The sequence below is a fragment of the Meleagris gallopavo genome, chromosome 2, assembly GCF_905368555.1.
Source record: "Meleagris gallopavo chromosome 2, MGAL_WU_HG_1.1, whole genome shotgun sequence".
NCBI lineage: Eukaryota > Metazoa > Chordata > Aves > Galliformes > Phasianidae > Meleagris > Meleagris gallopavo.
The window spans coordinates 101,096,012-101,118,284 of NC_139405.1; the positions used below are offsets into that span (position 1 = coordinate 101,096,012).

Here is a 22,273-nt window from a genome sequence, read left to right on the forward strand (position 1 = left end):
TCTATACCGTAAACACTGGGAAAGCACTCGTCCTCCTAGAGGGACAGCCCCTCCTGGCACTATAGCTCAGAGCTGCAAACATTGAATGGAGGGAGCAAGAGGAAACACTGATTGTTTTGGAGTGGCTCTGGATAAAAATGCTTCAAGTTCCTATCACAGACTTCTTGTGAGTTTAGATATCTAAATGGCAGGTGAAATTTGGGCTTAGGCAAGTATTTTTGTAAATTGTATTTCTGTAAATGTAATGAGGGTGATAAATGGGTGGTAAAGTTATTAAAGGTGAGGGCGATAAAGTTACTAAAGACTTGAAATACATTTTACAACAAATGTCTTTATTTTTGTTACTGGATTTGTGTACTTATCATAAAAGGTACTGATCTAGCAAAACACGAGCATGAGTCCAAGTCATTGCAGCTAGCAGGTTTACTCACGTGGTGACAAAGCACAAAAGTGTGAACAACACAGATCAGATGCTACTGCATACGGTCAATGCATTTGTGACAGGATTCCCAGTAATTCTAAAATAGTCTAAGACAGGCAGATTACACCGGGTTTTCATGGGAAGTCGGCGCATTTGGACCACAAGCACTTCTGACACATTTTGCCTCGGGTCATGGCAAACACCACTGGATTCCCATCGTGTGAGATCTACTGCTCTTAGGAAACACAGCTGTGACAATCAGATCCATGCTTTTTTTTTTTTTTTTTTTTTTTTTTTGCAATGAACAGAGTAGCAAATTTTCTTTGCCTTACGGTAACAGCTTCAAGGAGGAAGGACGCAATTGGATCACTATGGTTTCAATTATCTTAGAGAAAATTCGTTTAAGAAAATTGTAAGGCATTATCCTGCAGTTGATCTGGTCACCGCTGACCAGGTCTCATCTCAGTTTAGGTCTTAATGCAGTCAGTAGGATTTATAACAGATTAGCATTTGTATAAAAGGAACACACAAATACAAGTATTGCTAAATTAACTGCTCATACAAAGTATACGAATAATGCACTGTAAACAACTGCCTCTGATAGGTACTTCAGTTCCCAGGCTGTAATAGCTGCTTGGCGTCTTTGGTTAATGCAAGATTTTTTCTGTCCTCAGAAGATCCACTACAACAGCTGAATTTTTACAGACTGATTCCTTGCTCAATTCCCGATTCCATGCATTGCAAAGAACAAATGTTTTCTACAACAGTATCAATGTGTAAACCAAACTGACCAAACTGACTATTCTTTATGTTGCTAACCTACACGCGTGCATTACGTGTGTGCATAAACATGTATACACAGATGTATACGTACACACATAGATGCAAACACACACCTCACTCTGCTACAAGGAACACCCAGGCCAGCACTTTGCATCTGTCATTAAGAAGGGCGCCCAACAGGGCTGCATGCCAACATCTGGAGGCTGCTAGAACACATAGACAGACACACAGACACACAGAACTGTGGATTTCCAAAGTGAGCACAGGAATTGTTTCAATCATCACTGATTACGGCCCTGTGGAAAGAAGGAACGTCCCAGGGCTCCCCGCTAACCCAAATCAGTTGCACAGGCACAGATTCTTCACTTTGAACACATCTGACAGGGGTTTCAGCATTTCTGCTCCAAACATCACTGTCTGTTTTGTTATGTGGCAGTGTAATCTGAAAAGCCACTGGCTAGTCTCCAAAGGCAAACTGCAAAAAAGGGCACTTAAATCCACTGGCTGTCAGCAGGTTTGAGAATTGGTCCACAATATCCAGAAACTGAATTCTACAAATTGCTCTAAATAGTAAAAGAGTTAAGTGGGATCTAGAGAGAAGTGGATGGTGCGTATACAACTGTATAAGATAACCGAGGAGTTAATCATTCAGTCCTGCAGCATCACAGAATGCTCTCTAGCACCGTTCTCAGTAGTACCACATTAATGCTGCTAATTGCTTGTGCAAGGTAGATACTTAATGCATTGTGTAAATTCATTTGGTTGCTAGGGCAAGACTTCCTGTGACTATGTTCTATAGTGTTTCTATTTATTTATCTCTTTATAAATGTCTCTACTCTACAGGGAGACTATTTCACAGGTTCACAGGTAGAAAGTCTTTCCTGATTGCACTTGGCTCTGTTCCCCTCACTTACATTGTTTTCATTTCTGTCTTTAGGTTTTAACCTCTTGTATTATCACAACTTGTATTATCAGAGCTCATAGAATGTTTCTGCATTTTTTTTCCCCTATCTGTAAAGGAGAGGGATGAAGAAATGTGAGGAACAGCATACTTGTCATCAGTGTACTACAGATGGGACTTGGTCCTAAATACTAACATTTCATGCACTTTCATGGGTGCAACGATGGCAGAATAGCCATTTTCTCACTTATCCAATCCGTGGCTTGGCAGAAAAATTCATGCTTCAGTCCTTGGAGCAAAGAACTGAAATTTAGACATGCATCAAAAGTGATTTAATTCCTCAAAGTTGCTGAGCAAACACCATTTCCACGGGCTTCATTATGGGAAGGATAGCTCAGAGAGCTAGGACACTTACAAGTAGTTACACATGGATTCTGAATCGACTTCAACCTTGTAACACTGGCACCTGTGACGAGGGTCCTTTACTTTCTTTACAATCAGAAAATAAACCAAAGGCTCCAAATATATTCCCCAGCTGAGCGGCCACTTACCTTACATTATGTTTAACACGCTGTGGAGTTCTGGCAGCACTCTGAACCCTATCTGAGAATTGGAGAATCTTGTCTTCACCTCATCTTCACATATCCCTCATAAAAAGCCTGACCTCAGCCTGATCTCTGAAGCCCAACAGCCCTATCCCTCCTGAAGGAGATAATGCTGGGCCTCGGGCTGATCTGGCTGTCTATTACTCTTGCACTCATTGCTGTGCCAGAGATACACACAGATGAAATGGGTGGAGAGGGTCAGACCTTCCAGAGCATACCAGCATCAATTCCCACAGGGGAATTTTTATCCATATGGAGTAGCCTGATATTTCTTTCTAAACCAGGCCAACTGGGCTGCCTTTAATCCAGCCCTGATGTTTCTTCAGCAAGCAGCTGAGGTGGCAGTAACTCAGCTACACTTTTAGTCAGTGAATCTAATATCAGTGTTGTCTAGAGCACTAGGAGACAATAAATATTCCATACTTTTCCAAGTCCTTCAGAGTGCTGAAGACCCAGGATCACCATTAAATCGATAAAACTATATTTTGGACCAGCCAGTCTCTCTTTAACTTTCTCTAAAACTTCTCAGTAGAAAACAAGCCATAATCTGTAATAAACAGAAAAAAAAAATAAAATAGGACAGACTCTCTCACAAAAAATTACACATTCACAAAATAATTACATCGTTTTCTTGTTAATCACTGAATCGATGTTTATAATTTGGTCAGATCATCCCGTAACCAGTCCGTAATCATGGCAGCCATCTCCTTGCTGGCATCCAGCACGAACGCATGGCGGAGCCCTTTCTCACAAAGTCGAATGTCCCCATCTGGAAAATCCATTTTGATCTCATCGTAGTAGTTCTGCGGACACCAGCTGTCTCCAGTTCCGTAGTAAAAAATCAGCTAGAAATCAAAGCACATCAAACCATTAATTAATAAATTTACTGATGAAGCAACAAATACCCAAGCAAAGAGCAGTGAATTATTTGGAAAGAAGTGACACTTCACAACCCAACACATACTGTGAGACACAGCAGATTGGTAACTCTTGCTTATTTCCAAGTCTAAATTACAGTCGAGTCAACTAAATGGACTTCCAGAAACAGAGGTCTGCTGACAAAGGTCTAGCTGTTCTGAAAGATTTGTTACCATGGACTAAGTATCTTGTTGTTCATCACCTTCACCTCTCCACAGATATGCTGTTGTATTTTCACTAGCTATTTGCTATTTTCTTCTATAATAGCCTTCTAACTTCTTAGTTATATAACAAAATTGAGGCCAGCTGAGTGGACTAACCACCATGTTTCTTTCTTTCTTTCTGAGTATGAACAAAGTGAAAGCAAGAGGTTCCTCCACATCTGTGCAGCTCGTTCTTATTGGTATGTCAGATGCGGTCTCAAAACATCTGCCTGGTTAGGGAATTAGATGGTGGAACATGTTTTCTTAGTGTCAGTGTTAGACAAAAACTAGAGGTGAATCACTCAGTCACATCAGAATAATGGCAACTATCACAGTCATAGAAGTGTCTGGGTTGGAAAGGACCTCTAAAGATCATCTGGGTCATTCTCAGAAGCAAGACTTTTGTGCTTGGAGCATTTTAGCTTTCTAAAATACTGCACTGTGTAAAGCACAGACAGGTTTCTTCAGATTGATGAGCCATTTTCTTTCATGAAAGAATGTGGAACTATAATTCTATCAAAAACCATTTTGTTTTGAACTTACACCAATAAATTTGGTTAACAACAAGTCATCATTTTCCCCCTCAACTCTGTATTCCATCGCATTTTCATAAAGTAAATCAAGGGAGAGTGGTTATCCAGAAATGAGTAAAATCCTACTCATTCAAATCTATACAAGAACAAGATTAATGATGAGGATTCTTTATACTAAAATACTTGACTGCAGGTACCAGAAGGATGTTGATTGCTCAACCCATCACACACACAGCTTGGTCCAGTTCCACTACACTCATTTGTTTCATATTTCATTTCAGTACTTCAGTGAATAATTGAGCAACACTAACATAAATTAAAGGACAAGACATTTTCCCTTAATCACAGAAATCTTCAGTTCCATTATTTTTGTAGCCACGTGAAATAAAAGTAAATGCACCCTACTGGCCCACTGGGGTAGAGGTGGGCTAAGAGCCCAGACTGCATTTCACAAAATGTTACAAGTTTTTGTCTTGCTTTTCTCTTATTGAAGCCTACCCAAATCTTAGACATTACTATTGATTGTATCCAAAATACAATATCTCGGTTACATAGACACTAACCCAAGTTGTACTTCCAAGTATACGTGCATAAAACATAAACCATCCCATGTCAGCAAACAGCACTGGTTTTGTCACTAAGTAATTGCTGAAAACAAGGTATGTCATTTGTTTTAGCAGAAATTTTCCTTTGATCTTGCCTTCAGTGGTGACTATTCATAAATCACGGGATGTCACATTGGCAAAAATTCTTCAAAAAAGCCAATGTGAAATGGCCAGCTGTATTCAAATTTTCTGAAAGCCAAACATCTGACCAAGTTATATTCAACCCTGGACTCCGTTACCAGCAGATACAAAATTAAAGAATATGAAACTGACAAGAAAAGCAATGGAGCAATTCCAATTTAATGGAGTTCTCCTTGAAATCATCAGGCATTTTGATAGAGTACTCCTAGAATCTCATCACATGATTATTTAGAAAAAAAGATGAAAAATCATTTACACTTACATAGGTGGATAAAGTACTTGGCTTAGTCTATGTGAACAGAGAAATGGGCTATTCTCCAGATAGGGTTGTAACCCTGAGAACTCACAGATTTGGAAATGCTTAAACAAAAGATTAATGTGCATTCTTAGCTTGCCTCTAGTATATTTGCATTATGGTTTAATCTTTCATTGTATGATCCAAAGGATCCTTGACTCATTCAATCCACTGACAGGATGACATTCAGCTGATGAGCTGCTATTTGATAGTATTTTTCTTTTTAAATTCTGTGTGTGGTCTCAGTATTTACTGCATATTTCATGGTTTACAGGCAGAATTTATTTTCTTATGTGCATTCCTCCAGCATGCAGCATTACGGTATTTGCATGCTCACATTTGTTAATTTATTTCTGCAACGCCTTAGTGGCCATTTTTATCTCCATTCTGCTGATGAAGATCACAGAGATCAATGTCAGATTTCATACATTAATTTGAATGTGTAGTCTGTAACATCTAGGAGCTCATTTTCCAGTGTGCATAACATTATTCTTTCAGGAGTAACTAAGTCAAAGGATGCTCTTCAGGATCCAGTTTGAGCTCCATTCACTAATGAGCATTCAATCCATGGGAACAGGCAACTGTTGGTTAAAACAATAATCCTCTGAAATGCCTACATCAGGATCTCACAACCTACCATTTTGCTCTACAAATTCTCCTCTATTGTGCTGCTCCTGATTTTAAGTCAAGCATAGCCCAAGGTACCTGCTGTGAACAGGGGCGATAAGACTTCAGAAACTAAGGTTCCATTTAGCAAAAATGGCCAGTATATACCAGCTATAGGCCTTGTCCAATCTTTTGTCCAGTCTTCCCACGTGTGACTTCTGTCTTTCCCATCCAACCATTCTGGTCTCAGTCTACTCATTGCTATCTCATTGTTTCAGCCTCCTTACCATATTGTTTCCAATTTTTACTACTTCTGCTTCTTATTCTAGTCTCAATTTCTCGCCCTGCAAGTTCAAACTACAGTCTTATCTCTTCACCCCATTCTGAGTCGCAATTCCAACACTTCTTCTTTCCCATAGAATTCTCCACTTTTTAAAATCAGTCTAGAACCTCTGCTTCCTTATTTTTTGCACAGATGTTGGCGCGTGTGTTTTGTGTGCCTATGTGAGTATGTCTGCAAATCTACAACTTAAACATAACTGTTTCTTAATTAGAAGCTGCCAAAGCATTCAGAATTGTCTTCAAAATGCTCTCCTATGAATAGATTATTCTATAAAGTCTAACAGTAGGATTGTAATTAAAGTGGAAATTTTCAGTGATAGAGAATACAGCAAAGAGCCTATGAAAACTGAGAGCACTTCATCGTCATTTGTGGCATGACTGGGTTTCCCTCTGAATGACAAAATCTCTCTGTTCTTTGCCTACACCGCACATAGACACAGGATCGATGTTAGGATGTTACCTGTTTTCCTAATATATTAAGGGATATTTAATTTAGACATATTTATACCAAAGTATTCAGAACTCAAATGTCCTCATCTTCATTTTAACATCAGTAGCTTTGCTACCGCAGCACATAGGCAGACATAATTAATGAGCCATGTGTAACCAGAGGCACATGGAATCTTCATTAACGATAGGAAACACTGGCGTGCAGTATATGATTTGCATGGATCTGTAAAGTACATATTTTCCTGTGGACTGTGCATGGCTGTAAAGACATCCTGAGTCAGCACAACCACTGAACCAGCAATGAAATACTGTTGCCAACCTAAGCATTCAGAAATGGTGAGTCAGGTCCCCAAAATAAAGGAACTAGCTTAAAAATAATCAGATTTACAAAACAATAAATAGAAGGTTCTATTTTACAACTGTGCTTGAAGTTTTCAACATTTGTGTTTTTTAACTTTTCTGCTATCAGATCTGACTATGGGGGCAGAGTAAAGGGGATGTGCGTTATCTTTGTGATTTCAACAATGTGTTTTAGATAGGTAGGCAATTTCAAACAGTTTAAAGTAACAGCAGACTTCTTGTAAGCTGTTTTACAATTCAATTGTTCAGAACTATTTTCAGACTTTGCTTCTGTAAAATAAAACACAAGCCAGAATATGGCTCTGTCGGTTGTGTACCATGGAATATGGTATGTGTATTCAGACACTGCACAATGACGGCAGCTGCTAAGTAAACATCAGAAGAATCTGAGATTCGTATCAACAGGATGTTTACATTTTAAAGAGTTTCTAAGAAAATAATAAAGATTTCCTGCAGTTGACTCCATTGGCACTTGTTTTAGTATGCATGACAGTTCACAGAAGTATAAATTACAGAGAGATTTTTTTATGCCTTTTCTACGGCCATCATAGGTCAATGCTGAAAAAGAAATCCAAAAAGCTAAAATATATTAATTGAGTTTCCTCTACCTCTCTGGAATTTTGTACACATTGTTGTACATTGACATTATAACAGCATTAGGGTCTTATTATTTCAGCAGGCACCACTTCAGCTGATGGCAAAGAGCAAAGGACTGATCTCTGTAGATATGAACTGATGGCACATGTGCAATGGCAAACAAGACTGGACCAGTATCCTTGCTGAAATCCTTGTGTCAGAGGCAGTAATTTTTATCAGTGTCACTCTCACATGCATTCTTGATGAGGCAGTAACTTCTCCCTGGTGACATCTCTCTGAAGTAATAGTTTCATTTGCTGTTGGATTAAAACTAGTTTAAAAGGCATTAGTTCTGAATTAATTGTAGATTTAATCAAGATTTTTAAAAAATGACGTAGCTTCTCCAGACTTATGACAGTGCCTCCACCTTATCCTGCCAAAAGAATAGTGTAAGTGACACTGGAACATACTGATTTGGACATGTTGGGGTTTTTGGTTTTCTTTTGTTTCTGGACTTGCTTCAGTTGCGTTTTGGCTTTATTGAACAGTTTCTGGGAAGAATTCAAAGAGCTGGCATTGCCCTAAATGCCTTGGGATCTTGTTCTCCAAAACATCATCTCTTTCTCCTCATGATCCTGCTATGGTTGAGATCAGTTGGTTTGACAGCAAGGTCTTTCAAACTTGCTTCTTGGCTTGTTTAACCAGAACTGGGATTTATCTACTTTTCAAGCATCGTGTGAAGCCAAACTTCTGGTGGACCACTTTGAGAAGAGGAAGCTGACAATCTGGGGGTACATAATGCAATTTTTATGTACTAACCTGTAGGGTCTGTAGCAAAGGTGTAACGGAGTTCCAGCACTGGTGATTTTATTTAACATAAGGAATATGTCCAGTTTTGCTAGACTAACATAAGTAATAAACAAAACCAGCTTCCTCACTGTGAAAGTAGTGGATAAACATTTTGCTTTCATTGAAATTAAGATGCAAGGCATTAGACACAGCCAGGGGGAGTGGCTACTTTGCACATGACTACATGCTAATCATCTCCTCCGTGTCATGTACGGTGTTATACCAAATGGACAGAGCATAGCCTCCCTCCTCTTATGCTTTTGTCAGTGCCAACTGGAAATTCAGTAAACCAAGGAAGTGGATAGGGTTCCTCTGTTTGGCTATCTCCGTAACTTCTGTTAGCAATGTGACTGCCAGCTCCGCATGTAGGCCCAAGCAAGCCAATTCCATTTCCACTTTTTTACAGACAACAGAAGGCCAAACTCAGTGCAATGTAAAAATGTACTTCTAAGAAGGATGCATGAGCCTTACCAACAAACCAGGGTGATTAACTTCTTTATATTGTGTTACTTTTAAAGACTTAGAAACCTTCCAAGGGTATATATTTAGAAGTGCCAGCAACATGAATATTTCAGAAGTCAAGGCTGTATAGCTATGAAAATAAAAACAAACATACCTGAAACCACTATTTGAGCAATACTACTGGTGGGCCAGATTCTTCCAACCGTATTTACTGTAATAAAGCCTGACGCTACCTACATTCTGGGAACTTTATCTCAAGTGACTCAGTCAGATCTGTCTTGCAACAACAGGATCAGCAATGGGCCATAAATGACAACTCTGTTCACTTCTGTGAAATGAGCTTTGTGACGCAGCAAAGGATGGTTAAGTACGTCCTTGGTGTTTAAGGTTGCCCAGAGAGGTGGTGGATAATCTGTCCCTGGAGACACTCAAGGTCAGGTTGGATGGGGCTCTGAGCACCTTGATGTAGCTGAGGTGTCCCTGTTCATTGCAGGGGAGTTGGACCAGATGGCCTTTAAAAGTCCCTTCCAACTCAGGCGATTCTATGATTCAATGATAGTACCAGTCAGATGCTACTTCTTTTCAGGTACTCTTCAGAAGTCTGTAGAAATATTGCTGTCTTTGATAGTTTTGAGGAGCACACACTTTATGCCCATCCCATCACACTACAAAATCCTGGAAGTCCATGTCACTGCCTTTTTATTGGAATACCTCACAGCAAGAATGATGCTAAGAGGAGTTCAGCTACATGAAAAACATCACAGAAAAGTACATTGTGGCCCACTAAGCTTCTTGAGATCCTTTTCCACTGAGGAGAGAAAGTGTTGATCCCTGATCAGGCATTCTGGGTGCTTCAAAGAGAAGGTTGTTTTTGTGGCTAAATGACACAGGCACCAAAATCCCCGAGCACTTGTGTAACTTCCTCAGCTTCAACTCTGCACCTCCAGGGAGTGCAGGCCAAAGAGGATGTGAGTCCGGCCAAAAAAAGAGGTGTTCTTGGCTCAGGAGAGCACTTTGCACCTATTCAAAAAAAGCGTCTGGAAGGTTTTTCACAAATGAAGGCAAGCAACTCACTGAAGCTGTGGGCAGGCAAAATATTAGTAGTATTCTTTTAACCGCTTATCTTCAGTTTGTGCTTCTCTCACTGGGAATAATTACTAAACTCCCATGGATGCCTACTGAAACCTGAACAAAAACACTGGGCAACACCAAACCAAATGCTTCAGGCATCAAAATAGCTCTTGGTTGCTCAGGTTTTTAAATTTTACTTAATAAATACAGTTTTCCAAAAGAAAAACGCAACACTTCACATTTCTGTGGAAAGAAAATATCTCATTTTTTGCTATTTTTACTTCAAATATCTGTGTATCAGTATCAGCTTAGTTCGTACTCTTGGACAACACTTTTTCTATGGTATGGTTGATGAGATATAAACTTGCGTTACTTTAAATTCTAAATTCAGCATAGAAATATGCAGGAAATGGTAAATATGCACTTCATTCCTTTATTTTTTCGAATGATAATTTCTTCCCCACCTAAACATCTACAAACTAAGTTGTAAGCCACCCACAACACAAACTTCCTCAATGTGAGAGAAAATATTAATGTCCCCCTACACGTCCGGCATATATTTTTCCCATGATTAAAAATCATTCTTATCAGACAACGCATTTTTTCATCTTTGTAACGCAGCTTCAGATGTTTCTTGTCTTTTTCCTTATACAATCAACGTATCTGCTGCACCAAATCATTGTCAAGACTAATCTGAAGAAGCAGACAGACATTTTTTTCATTTAATATGCTAATCAAAATAATAATAATTTCCAGTTGCTGGAGGAGATGACTTATGGTTTAAGAAATTATGATCCACTACAGGAAGATCACTGCCTAACAGATCCATGACTTGAAACTTCTGCATTGATTTAGATGACCTATGGAATGGATCCTACACTCCAAAGTAGGACTAATGTGTATTCTACACAGTGTAATGAATTAAAAAACAAAACAAAACAAAAAAAACAATAAATAATCACAATAAAAAGTGTTTAAATAAAAGGTGTTTTTAAAAAAATCACAATAAAAGGTGATTTTCCTAGTTCTACCCCTTAATGCAATTCCTTTTTGATTACAATAGGATTACCAGTTTACCTGTCACAAAGAAAGGCAATAAAGCTGAGGCTTAAAATAAAACAATCAATGTGGCATAATGCAAAGTTAAAAAGTAGAGAGCTCTTCTATAAATATATAATTGTCTGCCCCAAGCACGCCAGTGAATGTCCAATATAACCATTTTTTCTTTCAAAATTGTAATTCTATATGTAAGACCTCAGTGATGCTCAATGCTGATCCATTTCTTTAGAAATGTTGAATTACACCTACTTCCTTTTGTGCAAGAAATATAATAAACTTGCTCTAGAACAGCAGTATCTTTCCATCCAGTTTCTGTTAGGAAAGAGAGCTGGTGTTATTACAGTGAAAGAAAGAAGCTCTGCTGGCTTAGACATAATCACCTAATTAATTCTCATAGCTTAGCAAATCTTACATTAGCATCCCCTGCACTATTTGTTTGGATTTTGTGATTGCTCACAACTCTCTGTACTGGTACAGTAAGAAGCCTACCCTCATGCACTGCTTGATCCAGATGTAACTTTAGAGCCTGTATTTTAAATGCTCTATCACATATTATAGGTCTCAACCTTCTTCATACAATTCCATTGCTATTTAATGTGCATACCATCTGTTTTTAGATTATAAGTGAAATACCTCAATTAACTTTCCAAAAATATGCCAGCTCCTATTCTTTCAACACAAATATGAGCAATTAGCATTGTTAGAATCTGGGATCTGAAGGTAATATTTCTCCCGGCTCCTAACTAGCAATAATTATAGTCAAACATGGACACATGGAAAGACTGGAATAATTTAGTGTCTCTTCTTCTTTCTTCTTCAGATCACAGAATGCAAATATGATCCAGAAATAACTTTTCGATTCCACAGCAGCTGGCAAAGTCAGGTGTTAAGATTGGCTTTTAGAGCATGATCACAGCGACCACTAAACAGTATAATTTTTTTGAAGTGACAGCTTGCCAGTTCTATAGCAACTTGGACTACAGTTCCTGTTTTTATAAACTTCCAACCTTCATAAGTTAAGCCCATTTTTATTGTCAATACACTTCAAATTTAACATAATGCCAACTCAAAAAATTTTCCTTAATTCTTACATTCCCCCAAATTGCTAGAAGAATGAAAAAAGAGAAGTATTTAGCTTCCCTTTTAGACTTGCTTTCTCTTTGGTTTGCCTGCTGTTTGCAAGCTCGCTTCAGTGTTCTGTTTACATGAATATGTTTGCCACTTTGAAAGTATGAGGATACAGAAGAATCAATAAAGGAAAGTTAACACAGGTTTGAAAATGCTGCTGTGTGCCAAAGCTGTGCTTAGACTGACAGAGTCAACAACAGCACAGATGAAGCAGAGACACCTGCAAACTCTTAGTGCTGGCTACCGGCCTTCATTCAGCACAAGAAATAAGCATTTTGGTAATCTGCAGCATCTGAGCAGAACTTCTGAATTCACTGGAGCTACAGCGAATTGTTAGCTCTATCAACCTCATTCAGCCAAGCTGTTATGCTTAACTCTAAACATGTGCTTGTAATTATAATTTCCACAAGCACTCAAAGTCCTGACCCTTGAAACTCTTCGCTTTCATACCCTGACTAATCCTATGCAGAGTCTTACCCTTGGTTTCAGGGGCCTGAGGGTGCTAGTAGGTCCTTAGCAGCCTCCTCTGGGACCTTCACCCACAATCCCTGCTGTGGATCCAGGCTCTCCATCATCTCCATCTCCATCCCTGGGCCTTTAGCCTTTTTCCATGCGACTAATTCTGCTAAGAGCTAGCCTCTGCCTCTTTCTCCTACTGACATTGGACCTATACAGTACACAGTTTGTTGCCTGGATGGCTCCCACCTCATAGCTTGCCTCCCGTCATAGAAAGGAATCATAGAATTATTTGAGCTGGAAGGCTCTCTTAGAGGCCATTGATCAGGGACACCTACAGCTTGATCAGGTTGCTCAGAGCCAAATCCAGCCTGACCTAAAGTGTATCCAGAGATTGAGCTTCCACCACCTCTTTGAGCAACCTGTTCCAGTGTCTTTGGTCAGTTCTCCTGGATAGACTTCAGACACATGTCGTAGCCCTGTCTCTGCAGCTGTCACCTCTTGCTCCTGATTGGATTCTCTTCCTTATTGTATTGCCTTGCCTGAGAGAGTTGATGGATTCTGTTGCCATCACTGCACTCTGCTTGCCCTGCTGTGGGAGAGCACCCTGTTTGGTTCAGGGTCACGGTCCGCTCACAAAGCCTCTCCCTTAACAAGCAGGCAGATCTTGCTGCTCCCTAACACTCAAGAGATGCAATTCAGTCAGTAAAATTAACAGTTTCCCTTTGAGATCATTAGGTTTTGGATCAACCCATGGAAAATTTTATCTAAGACAATGAGAGTATTTGTGTTCTGCAAGATGAGCCCTTCAGTTTCTTCACTGAGCTTTCTCCCCAGGTACAGGAGAACTTCAAATGCTCTGCAACAACAATGCGAAGAAATATGAATGCCTATTGCAGTGTCATGCTCCTTTGTCATGTGTGCTATTTTGACTTCTTTTTAAACAAATTAGAACTGAACCATCTGAACATACCTTTCAAATTGCAGAGAAGGCAGTGGGATGTCAAAAATACATCAGTTCTCAGCCAAAAAAAAGAAAGACTGATTTATTAAGTGAACTTTGTACCTTATCTATTTACAAGACACAAAGTAATCTCATAGAGATCTTGGACCTTTGTTCTAGAGAATTACATTCTCTAAGGAAGATCTTTGCCAGCGCAAAGAGCTGGAATCATTCTCTCAGTATAAAGTCAGTCTCAGTATAAAAAAGGGAAAGAAGGGAACACTATAGAGTAATACATGTTATATTGATTATCTAATCACACAGCAGCTACACCAATAGTGTTTTATTAAATGTGGCAGTTTTCTGGCTCATCAGCCTTCTGGAATGGTCTGGCTATTAAATTCTCTCAGCCTAATAAACAGGGTGACTACATCAAAACTTCAAATTAGGAACAGTTCCTGGCCTGTGTCAACCCCAGAAACACGTCTGAGAATCGACTGAGAGAATGCTAATCAATGTAGACCAAAACTGTACCAGAACCTGTTTCAATAATCTGTACCGTTGAGAAAGTTCACCACAGGGGAAAGGTCCTTGTAACTATTTAGTTTACAGCAGTAGCTTCAGTCTCCAAGCGGTGCAGTATCCATCCTCACCTTATACAGCTGAATGGTTGAACTGTGTACATTTTGCTGACTTCTCTCTTGCAAGTTTTATGTGATGGGAAAATCAAACTTGCAGAATCCCTTGATATTAACTGATCTCAAGTTGAAAATGTCATGGATCAGATTCTACTCTTGGTCACAGTGATCTAGATGACTTGAGCAGACCTGCACACCATGCAACGCAGGAGGTGCATGTTGTATTTCATCTGTCCAGCAGCAAAACAGAGGATCTGCTCAATCAGTCTGAACTTATGTTCTGGCTGGCTGTCTGCCTGTCAGATCAGAGCCCACATTAACTGTTGGCCTCGCTGCATGTCACGTCTCAGGCTTAGGCAGAACACAGCATACCTCCACCAAGAATACCATGCAAGCAAGGACAGAAAGAGGAAGGAGTGCTGTGACATACTAGACCCGGTAGTGGTGAATACTACATCTACAAATGTGTAGGTTAATGACACCTTAGTGATCTGCAATCCTTTGACGGTTTCTCCAAACCAATGGAAAGGTTTTAACATAAAATTAGAATCAATCCTAACGAAATTCTGGTTTTGCAATTATGTAATAGGATATAACATTTTTTTCCATGCATGTGGGCTCCCCATGAAAACTGTGAGAATTAAGAAGTTACCTTCTTTAAGTTTTGCTTTATGGTTGTACTGTCTCTCTCCACAACCTTCATCATTTCTTGGCTGGCCATATACAAGATGTTGGCTGCAGAAAAAGAAACATGCAACAAAGCAATTACATGGCAAATCTTTTACAAAAAGCTGTAAGGGCCCAATCCTGCAAAAAGTAAGGCAACTAGAGCAGTCCTCAACTTGACAATCCCACTAAAAAGAATCCCACTAACAGAAAAGGCAGAATATATCTCCCTTAACTGAATCATCAAGAAAATACGTTACCCCAACTCCTTATTTAATTAATAGAAATGGAAAGACAACTTTGGAACATGACTCCATCCACCTATCTCACAGACTTCTGAATCAGCCTGTGGTGATGGCTCTCTCCAGACTAGAGAAGGAACTTTGATGACTACCTGTCACTACATACTTCAGATGGGTAATCGTAAGTATGATAAATCACCTGTTAAGTGTGGGCTTTTAAATACAAAGCACATGTTAAAAGACACTATTAATCACTCTATTATTAAATCACTGACATTTCAAAATGAAAGTCATTCAAATATTCAATACAAAAAAATACTATAAATGATAAAAATAATGGTAAATAAAATATCATCAAAACTTGCAATTCCGAATAATATTGATGGTACTTACCCAAACAGGACTAGACACAGTTTACAAAACCAATGGAGGATTACTAAAGGATAAATAACTTTCAATTTTTAGGTCCCAGATTAAATGAAAATATTCTAAACTACTGATTTATTTTCTGAAAAAAATGAGAAAACAGCAATACTCATGATTTTTTTAAAATATGAACCAATGAAGTTTTGTGTGCAAATACTTAATGACAGTATTGGGCCTGAAATTGTTATGAGACAAGGGTAATACATTCTCAAAATATGTGATAGCGGGGGAAATGGCAATTACACAGGTCTTTGGTGGTGATCAAAACATGAGCTGGCTAACTTTCAGCAATGCTCTAAAGGAACAGAATGCCACTGGAGAGATGAGTGATGGCTCCAAAGAGCAAATGTTAGAAGACAAAAAAAGTGCTCTCGAGTGAAAAACAAGATCCTAGAAAGAACTATCCACTTCTGAGTCAGCCAAAGAAGATGCAATTCTGTTCTATGCCTGCAGAGCTCTGATTTTTTCATTTAAACGCTGAATGCAGCTAGTGTAAGACAAAAGGGTTGCACATGTGACAGCATATAAACAATTCAGCAAATCATGCAAAAACATACTTATCCCACTCCATTCTGCCAGGCAGAGGTGTCTCAATGTGGTCTTGTAAACTTGCCATCTAACCCTGTGGTACAAGTGGCACAGTTGGCAAAAGTCTGCCCATCTACAACGAAATTCAAGTCCTGATACTTGTCTTCTTTTTCCTAATTCAGTTCCAGACACTGATCAAACAATTATAAAACTTTGCACCTTTGTTTTTAGAACATCTTAGAGTGCGCCTTCAAAAATCACCTCAGTTAACCTTAAATAAAAGATAGAAAAGAACATTAAGAATTCCCAATGTATTCCATTAACTTCAGATTGATTCCTGTTTCTAATGTGACAAATACGGCTTTAATGCTCAAAATTCTCACCTATAAATGAAACTATCTGCCTGTTAAAAGCACTGCTCTGTGTCAGAAAGAAAAGCAATACATCTAGTCCAGCTCCCCGACAACGAATAGAGACACCTACAGCTCGATCAAGCGCTCAGAGCCTCATCCAGCCTGACCTTGCGTGTCTCCAGGGATGGGGCATCCACCACTGCACTGGGCAAGATGTTCAGAAAAAGGTTTATCGTTAGTAGGACACAGTGAACAGCCAACCTGCAGTCAGAACTTCTGCCATTACCTCGCAGAATCAGCAGTGAATGGAAGGCAGGGATGAACATCCTGCTGGGAGAACCTGGCACATATCAGTCAGCTCAGTGTTACTGGGATTCTGCATGCATCTCTCTACTCCCAGTTCATGCATGCAGCAGAAATGGGAGTATGGGCAATACATAAGTGCTCCTGTGCTCCCCATCTCTCATCTGACAAGTTTCTCCATCCTATCATCTTGTTCGTATTTCTGCAGTAAGAAAATAAGAAATGAAGTGGAATTCACACACTTAGTAAGCAATTAGTCAGAAAGATCCTGAAATTAAAGCTGCTGAATGGTAACTGCAAAGGTGATAATGACACTACCTTAATTGGAACTGCCTCTGAAGACTTGTATAATGTGTAAGGAGGGGAACTGGGAAGGCAGGATTAAGCTGAACAGGATGAATGGCAAGGATCAAGAGTCTCTTTCCACCAAACAAAAATCTTTAAAATTTTGGAAACCTGATCCCAGTGAAGCCAATAAACAGGAACTTAAAACTTCAGCAGGCGTTAAGTAAGAGGAAATTGCAAAGAGCAAAAGTAGGTTTCCAAGAACAAACATCACAAGAATTAAAAATAAACAATAAAATATTCTTTAATCATATCAGCAACAGGAAGCCTACAGCAGAACTGGGGAATCTGACAGACAATCACAGGCTGCTAGGGGAGCTGCTAAGGAAGATAATGACACTGTTTGGAACTTAAATGATTTTCCTTTTTATGCACCCACCTTTTTTGTTCAAAACAGTTAGGAGTCTACTCAATATGCTTTTTCTAGCCATAACAATGACTTCTATCTGCATAGTAAGGTATCAGGAAGCAGCAACAGTGGAGAATACAGAATACATTAGAAACATCAGGGCAAGACTGTACCTGTCAGAGTTGTAAAGAGCCTTAAATACAGAATTGCTGAGTTCATGGCATTCCTACTATGTAAGAAAATAATGTCCAATCACTACTGATTTTACAAAGGAAAATAGCTTTTTCCTTATCCATAATTTCTCGAACATTTCAGTAAACACAATCAGATGACAATAATTATTGATCTTCTAAATGCTCTCTGTTACGATTTCACACCATAAACTGTAGATGAAGGTACACAACTGTGAAGTGAAAGGCTGTAATGGATTAAGGAATATTTGGGAAGCAAAGAAAAAAGATTAGATCATTTTCATCACAGAAAGGAATAAAGTCTAAATTCATTCCAAATACAGTGCAGTAGTGATTACTACCAATACCTGTAAATAATCACTGAACTCAACTGGTGAATTGATCATTTATGGGGTAGATTAATTCACCACCTCAGATGACTTTTCACCTTTAGATCTTAACCATCTCAACATGAGTTAAATGTCTGAACTGAGGTGAGATGAGTCCTGGCCTGAGATTTAGTCCAGCTTCATGTATAAAGTCATGGGTTATTTATTTCTTAATGGTCTGACCAAGAGATTAGTAGTTTACTTACAGCATTTGCTCAGGTAATTCATGCAAGTCAGTTTATGAGGCAGGCAGTGAGAAATGTGAAAGTGAAACAGCAGAGAGAAAACATCAACTCAGTAAACAAAATTCAAATTCAAGAATTGTTAAGTAGCTTATATGCATAAGAGCACAAACTATTCTTTTCCCTCAGAAGTTTCTAAATTAATGCAAGGAAGGAAATCAGAAATTCTGAGACCGATAAGATGAATGTTACTCACTATGCATATTTACTCAAAAATGCAATGAAGCTATGCATTATGTTTCATAAATAATAGGAATTTGATGATGAAAAATCTGCAGTACCATTATACATGCCCTGTAACATGAATGAACAATATGCATCCGAAGCAGTGTGCACACTGAGTGTCACACCGGCTGTGGGATATTGCACAACTAAGAACAGTGGTGCAGTCAGAGAAGTGAAGTTAAAGAAGTGTTGTTACCAACAGTCACAATATTTATTATACAGCTGTATTTCCCTGTCTTACAGTGCCACACATTAAAATGCAGAAGAATAAAAGGAAGTACTTCTTTAAAGTTATATGCCGTTAACTATCCAAGCATGCTGCTCTATGCTCCTCTCACAGCAGATAAAATTGATGCAAGTAATCTTAGGGCAAATATATACGAAAAAGTGATTAATTTATGTTTCTAACAATCTTTCCTGATCCCCACTTTCCAGTCACACAGCTGTCTAATAGTTGTTTCAGGTATGTCACACTTCTCGAGCTTCGTTGTAAGGATACTATGGGAGACGATGTAAAAATCCTTATTAAAGTCAAAATATCCCAAATCTACTGCTTTCCTTTAAATCACATTACCTTGCAAAGCTATACTGAAAGAGATACCATTCTAGAGCACAAAGAGTAACTTTTAACTTTCTTCTCTCTTGCTGATGCAACTTCTTCAGAGAAGCTATTTTTCTCATAAGCAAAGTCACAAGTTCAGGGAGAAATACCTCTGCTATTTCCTCAACTATACTTTGCTAACCTTGGCATTTTTTGAGTATTTATCTCTTTCCTATTTAAAAAAAAAAAAAAAAAAAAAAAAAAAAGCTTTTCTGTTTCATTATTACATGAATACTGAGCTGCTTTTTCAAAGGAAATAACTCAGAAAAATTCACTTTCTTTTTGTGCCTAATTAGAAAGCCATCTCAAAGGACTCCCAGGGACTGTTATTTTGAGCAGCTCTGAAAATCAGGCTGTGAAGTGGCCACAGTCAGAGAAGATAAGATATATAAAAGGAATGGTCTCAGAAATCTTTCCTTGACCTGTCCAAAGGAAGGTTCCCTTGTGAAATTCTCCTGGTCAGTGCCTGTCACCTGCTCCACCAGCTCTTGAAAAGTTCGCATCAAATGCTAATGCTTGCCTTGGCTGCAAATCTCTTTAGGTTCCCAGAATCATTATCAGGAGTCCTACAGCCCTGAAAAATGTTCATTGGTTTTTTACAAGGACAATATAAAATGCAACCCAGAGCCCACGTGCTGAAATTACTGAATGATGAAGCAGTCTCACCAAAATTTGCAGAATGAGTCACAGCACAAAATAAAGCCCATCCAGGAACATCCAGGAACCTGGCTCAAAATGCTAACATGGGAAATCCCCATAATTGACGATGTGGAAGTCGTATCACAGTTGTCACCTTGGTGTCCATGATGAAATTAGGAGCAACGTAGCTTTGGTATTTGGCATTTACTACTGTATTGCACCACTTGCTGAAGTGAGAAATGTATGGGCCCTAAAGGGAATCTAAGATTGAAATTAGTATTCTGAGAAATCATCACATGTGAAAGATAAGACTGAATGTGGGATGCCATGGCAACGTGGGTTTTGCAGACTTAACAACTCTTGATGTGAAGAGCATTGTAGAAATATAAGAACTATTAATTAGTCCTTAAAAAATACATTTATTTAACAGTAATGAAATTTATAGAGCTAAACTGGTCATGTCCCTTTAGAGTTGTTCATTACTACCTTTAGAGTTGCATTTTACAATCATCAAACAATAAAATCTTCAAAATAATCTCATAAAGAATACATCAAAACCAGCGCTAATACCTAAGTACCCAAAGTCAGGATGTGCCTTATACAATTTAATTTCTATTTCATTATTTAATTATTAGCATCACAATTTATATTCGCTGAATTTAAATTAGTTCTTTAAGTAAAGCCAAGGAAATTTTGGAGGACACAATACTACACACATACACATATACTTCTGCATACGATCTGCTGCCTCGTTGATTTTAACAGGGATGCTCAAAGTAATGATGTCAGATGTTTGAAGGATCAGAACCTTCCTGTATTTTAACCAAAGTAGGTCTTCAATCAAGCTATAATTGATATTTGGTTCAACTGTAATAAATTCATCTTGTCATAAAATGAATTTGTATACATCAGTGCTGACGTGAGCTTTATTAGAAGTTGCCCAATGGACGCAGTGTTCTACTGAAGCAAGACAGTTCAGTCTCCTTTCGGAAGGACAAAATTAACTTGTGATTAACCATGAAAATATCTGTCACTTAGAGGACTCACTGCGGCACAGCGACAACGAGACGTGTGAAGGAGATTATCACCAAACTCATTGGTTCCTTTGGTAATCTGGATATATAGATCTCAAAATGAGAACTGAACTCTCATGGAAATGAATGTGATCACTTCAGAACTCTGCTTAAAAACAGACACAAGGAACAGAAAGCATGTTACCCAGCAAAGACAGGTTGAAAGAATGAGGCCAGGGTTGAACCCTAAACCCTGGCTCACAGTGATAAATCATCTCTATCTACTGAGAATACATGAACTCCGGTGCTCTTCTGAAGAGAATCTGGAAGGAGCATTCTTCTCACATCCTTTGCATGAATGGCAAAAGCCCTTTACCTCTATGTTCTCTGTTTAGGAAATGAGCTCTTAAAGATTAGTTAGTCTTGAATCAGTCTAAAAGTTCTGAAGGCATAGAAGCTCTCCACTTCTCCTGCTGAAGTATTTTTGTTCATCAAGTTTCACAGCTTAAGGCCTGTGTTAGCAATTTTTTTTTTTTTCTGAATTTTCTTGGTCTAATCCCATTCCTTTAAATCCTTATGCAGGTCTGATATATTACAACATGGCCTGGGTCACTGGGATAATCCAAAACACAGAAAGCAGAGAACATAACATCAGTCTCCACAGGGCCTGGGCCTCTGCAAATATCCATTCACATGCGTATTTTACATAGCAATTAGGAAAGGAAAAGCACTTCTCATGCACAAATGAAAAGAGTGAAAAAGAAACATAGGAAAGAAACATGTCAGTGTACCTGGAGAAGCTGTAGAACTCCACATCATTTTTAATAGTCAATTCCAATTCAAGCTGCTGTTGCCTCTTATAAATCATAGCCAAGTAATTAGAATTTAATAATGAAAAAAAGCTATTGTCAATTATACATTATTATAAATAATAAGGTCTAACAAGTTAGAAGTGAAATCAACGTTTCAAAAGGCAAATACCACGGACACCATGCTTTTAACTCATAATGACTTCTCAAAATAGCATAACTTCTTTCTATGCAAATCTTTTATATATATATGCTGCTTCACAGATTAACCTGAAATGGAAGCCTTTCATTTATTCACAGGTCAGATTTAAGAAATTAACTGCCAACTTACTTTCTCCCCATGATCCTGCCAATGACCTTTCTCCTGCCCCAGTAGGATCATTCCCTCTCTATGGATTAAAGGTGATTAAGGATCAGTGTCAGTTTAGTCTCATACACTTGCTAAGCAGAGACGACAAACTGTGCCAAAATGTGTTTGATTTATTTGTGGTGGTTTTGTGATAGAGGAACTCTGATTGGGCTCAAATCAAGGATCCAGAAAAGAAAAGAGTGCTTTACATCATTGGTAGCTCTTTAACCCAGAGTGTCACAGCAAGGACTTAATATCCTTCAACTAAATTATTAGTTT

General features: G+C 38.6%; 1 protein-coding gene across 2 annotated transcripts in view; it reads right to left on the reverse strand.

The window, feature by feature from the left end:
- Window positions 1-311: 311 nt before the first annotated feature.
- LDAH (lipid droplet associated hydrolase) overlaps window positions 312-22,273 on the reverse strand; it is a 109,104-nt gene continuing 87,142 nt past the window's right edge. For both annotated transcript variants that reach the window (XM_085218100.1, XM_085218099.1), the window contains 2 exons: window positions 14,998-15,080; window positions 312-3,555 (listed from right to left, as the gene is read on the reverse strand). In XM_085218100.1, the coding sequence (XP_085074226.1) occupies window positions 3,364-3,555; window positions 14,998-15,080 (275 nt within the window). In that variant the 3' untranslated portion in view covers window positions 312-3,363. The remainder of the gene's footprint in view (window positions 3,556-14,997; window positions 15,081-22,273) is intronic.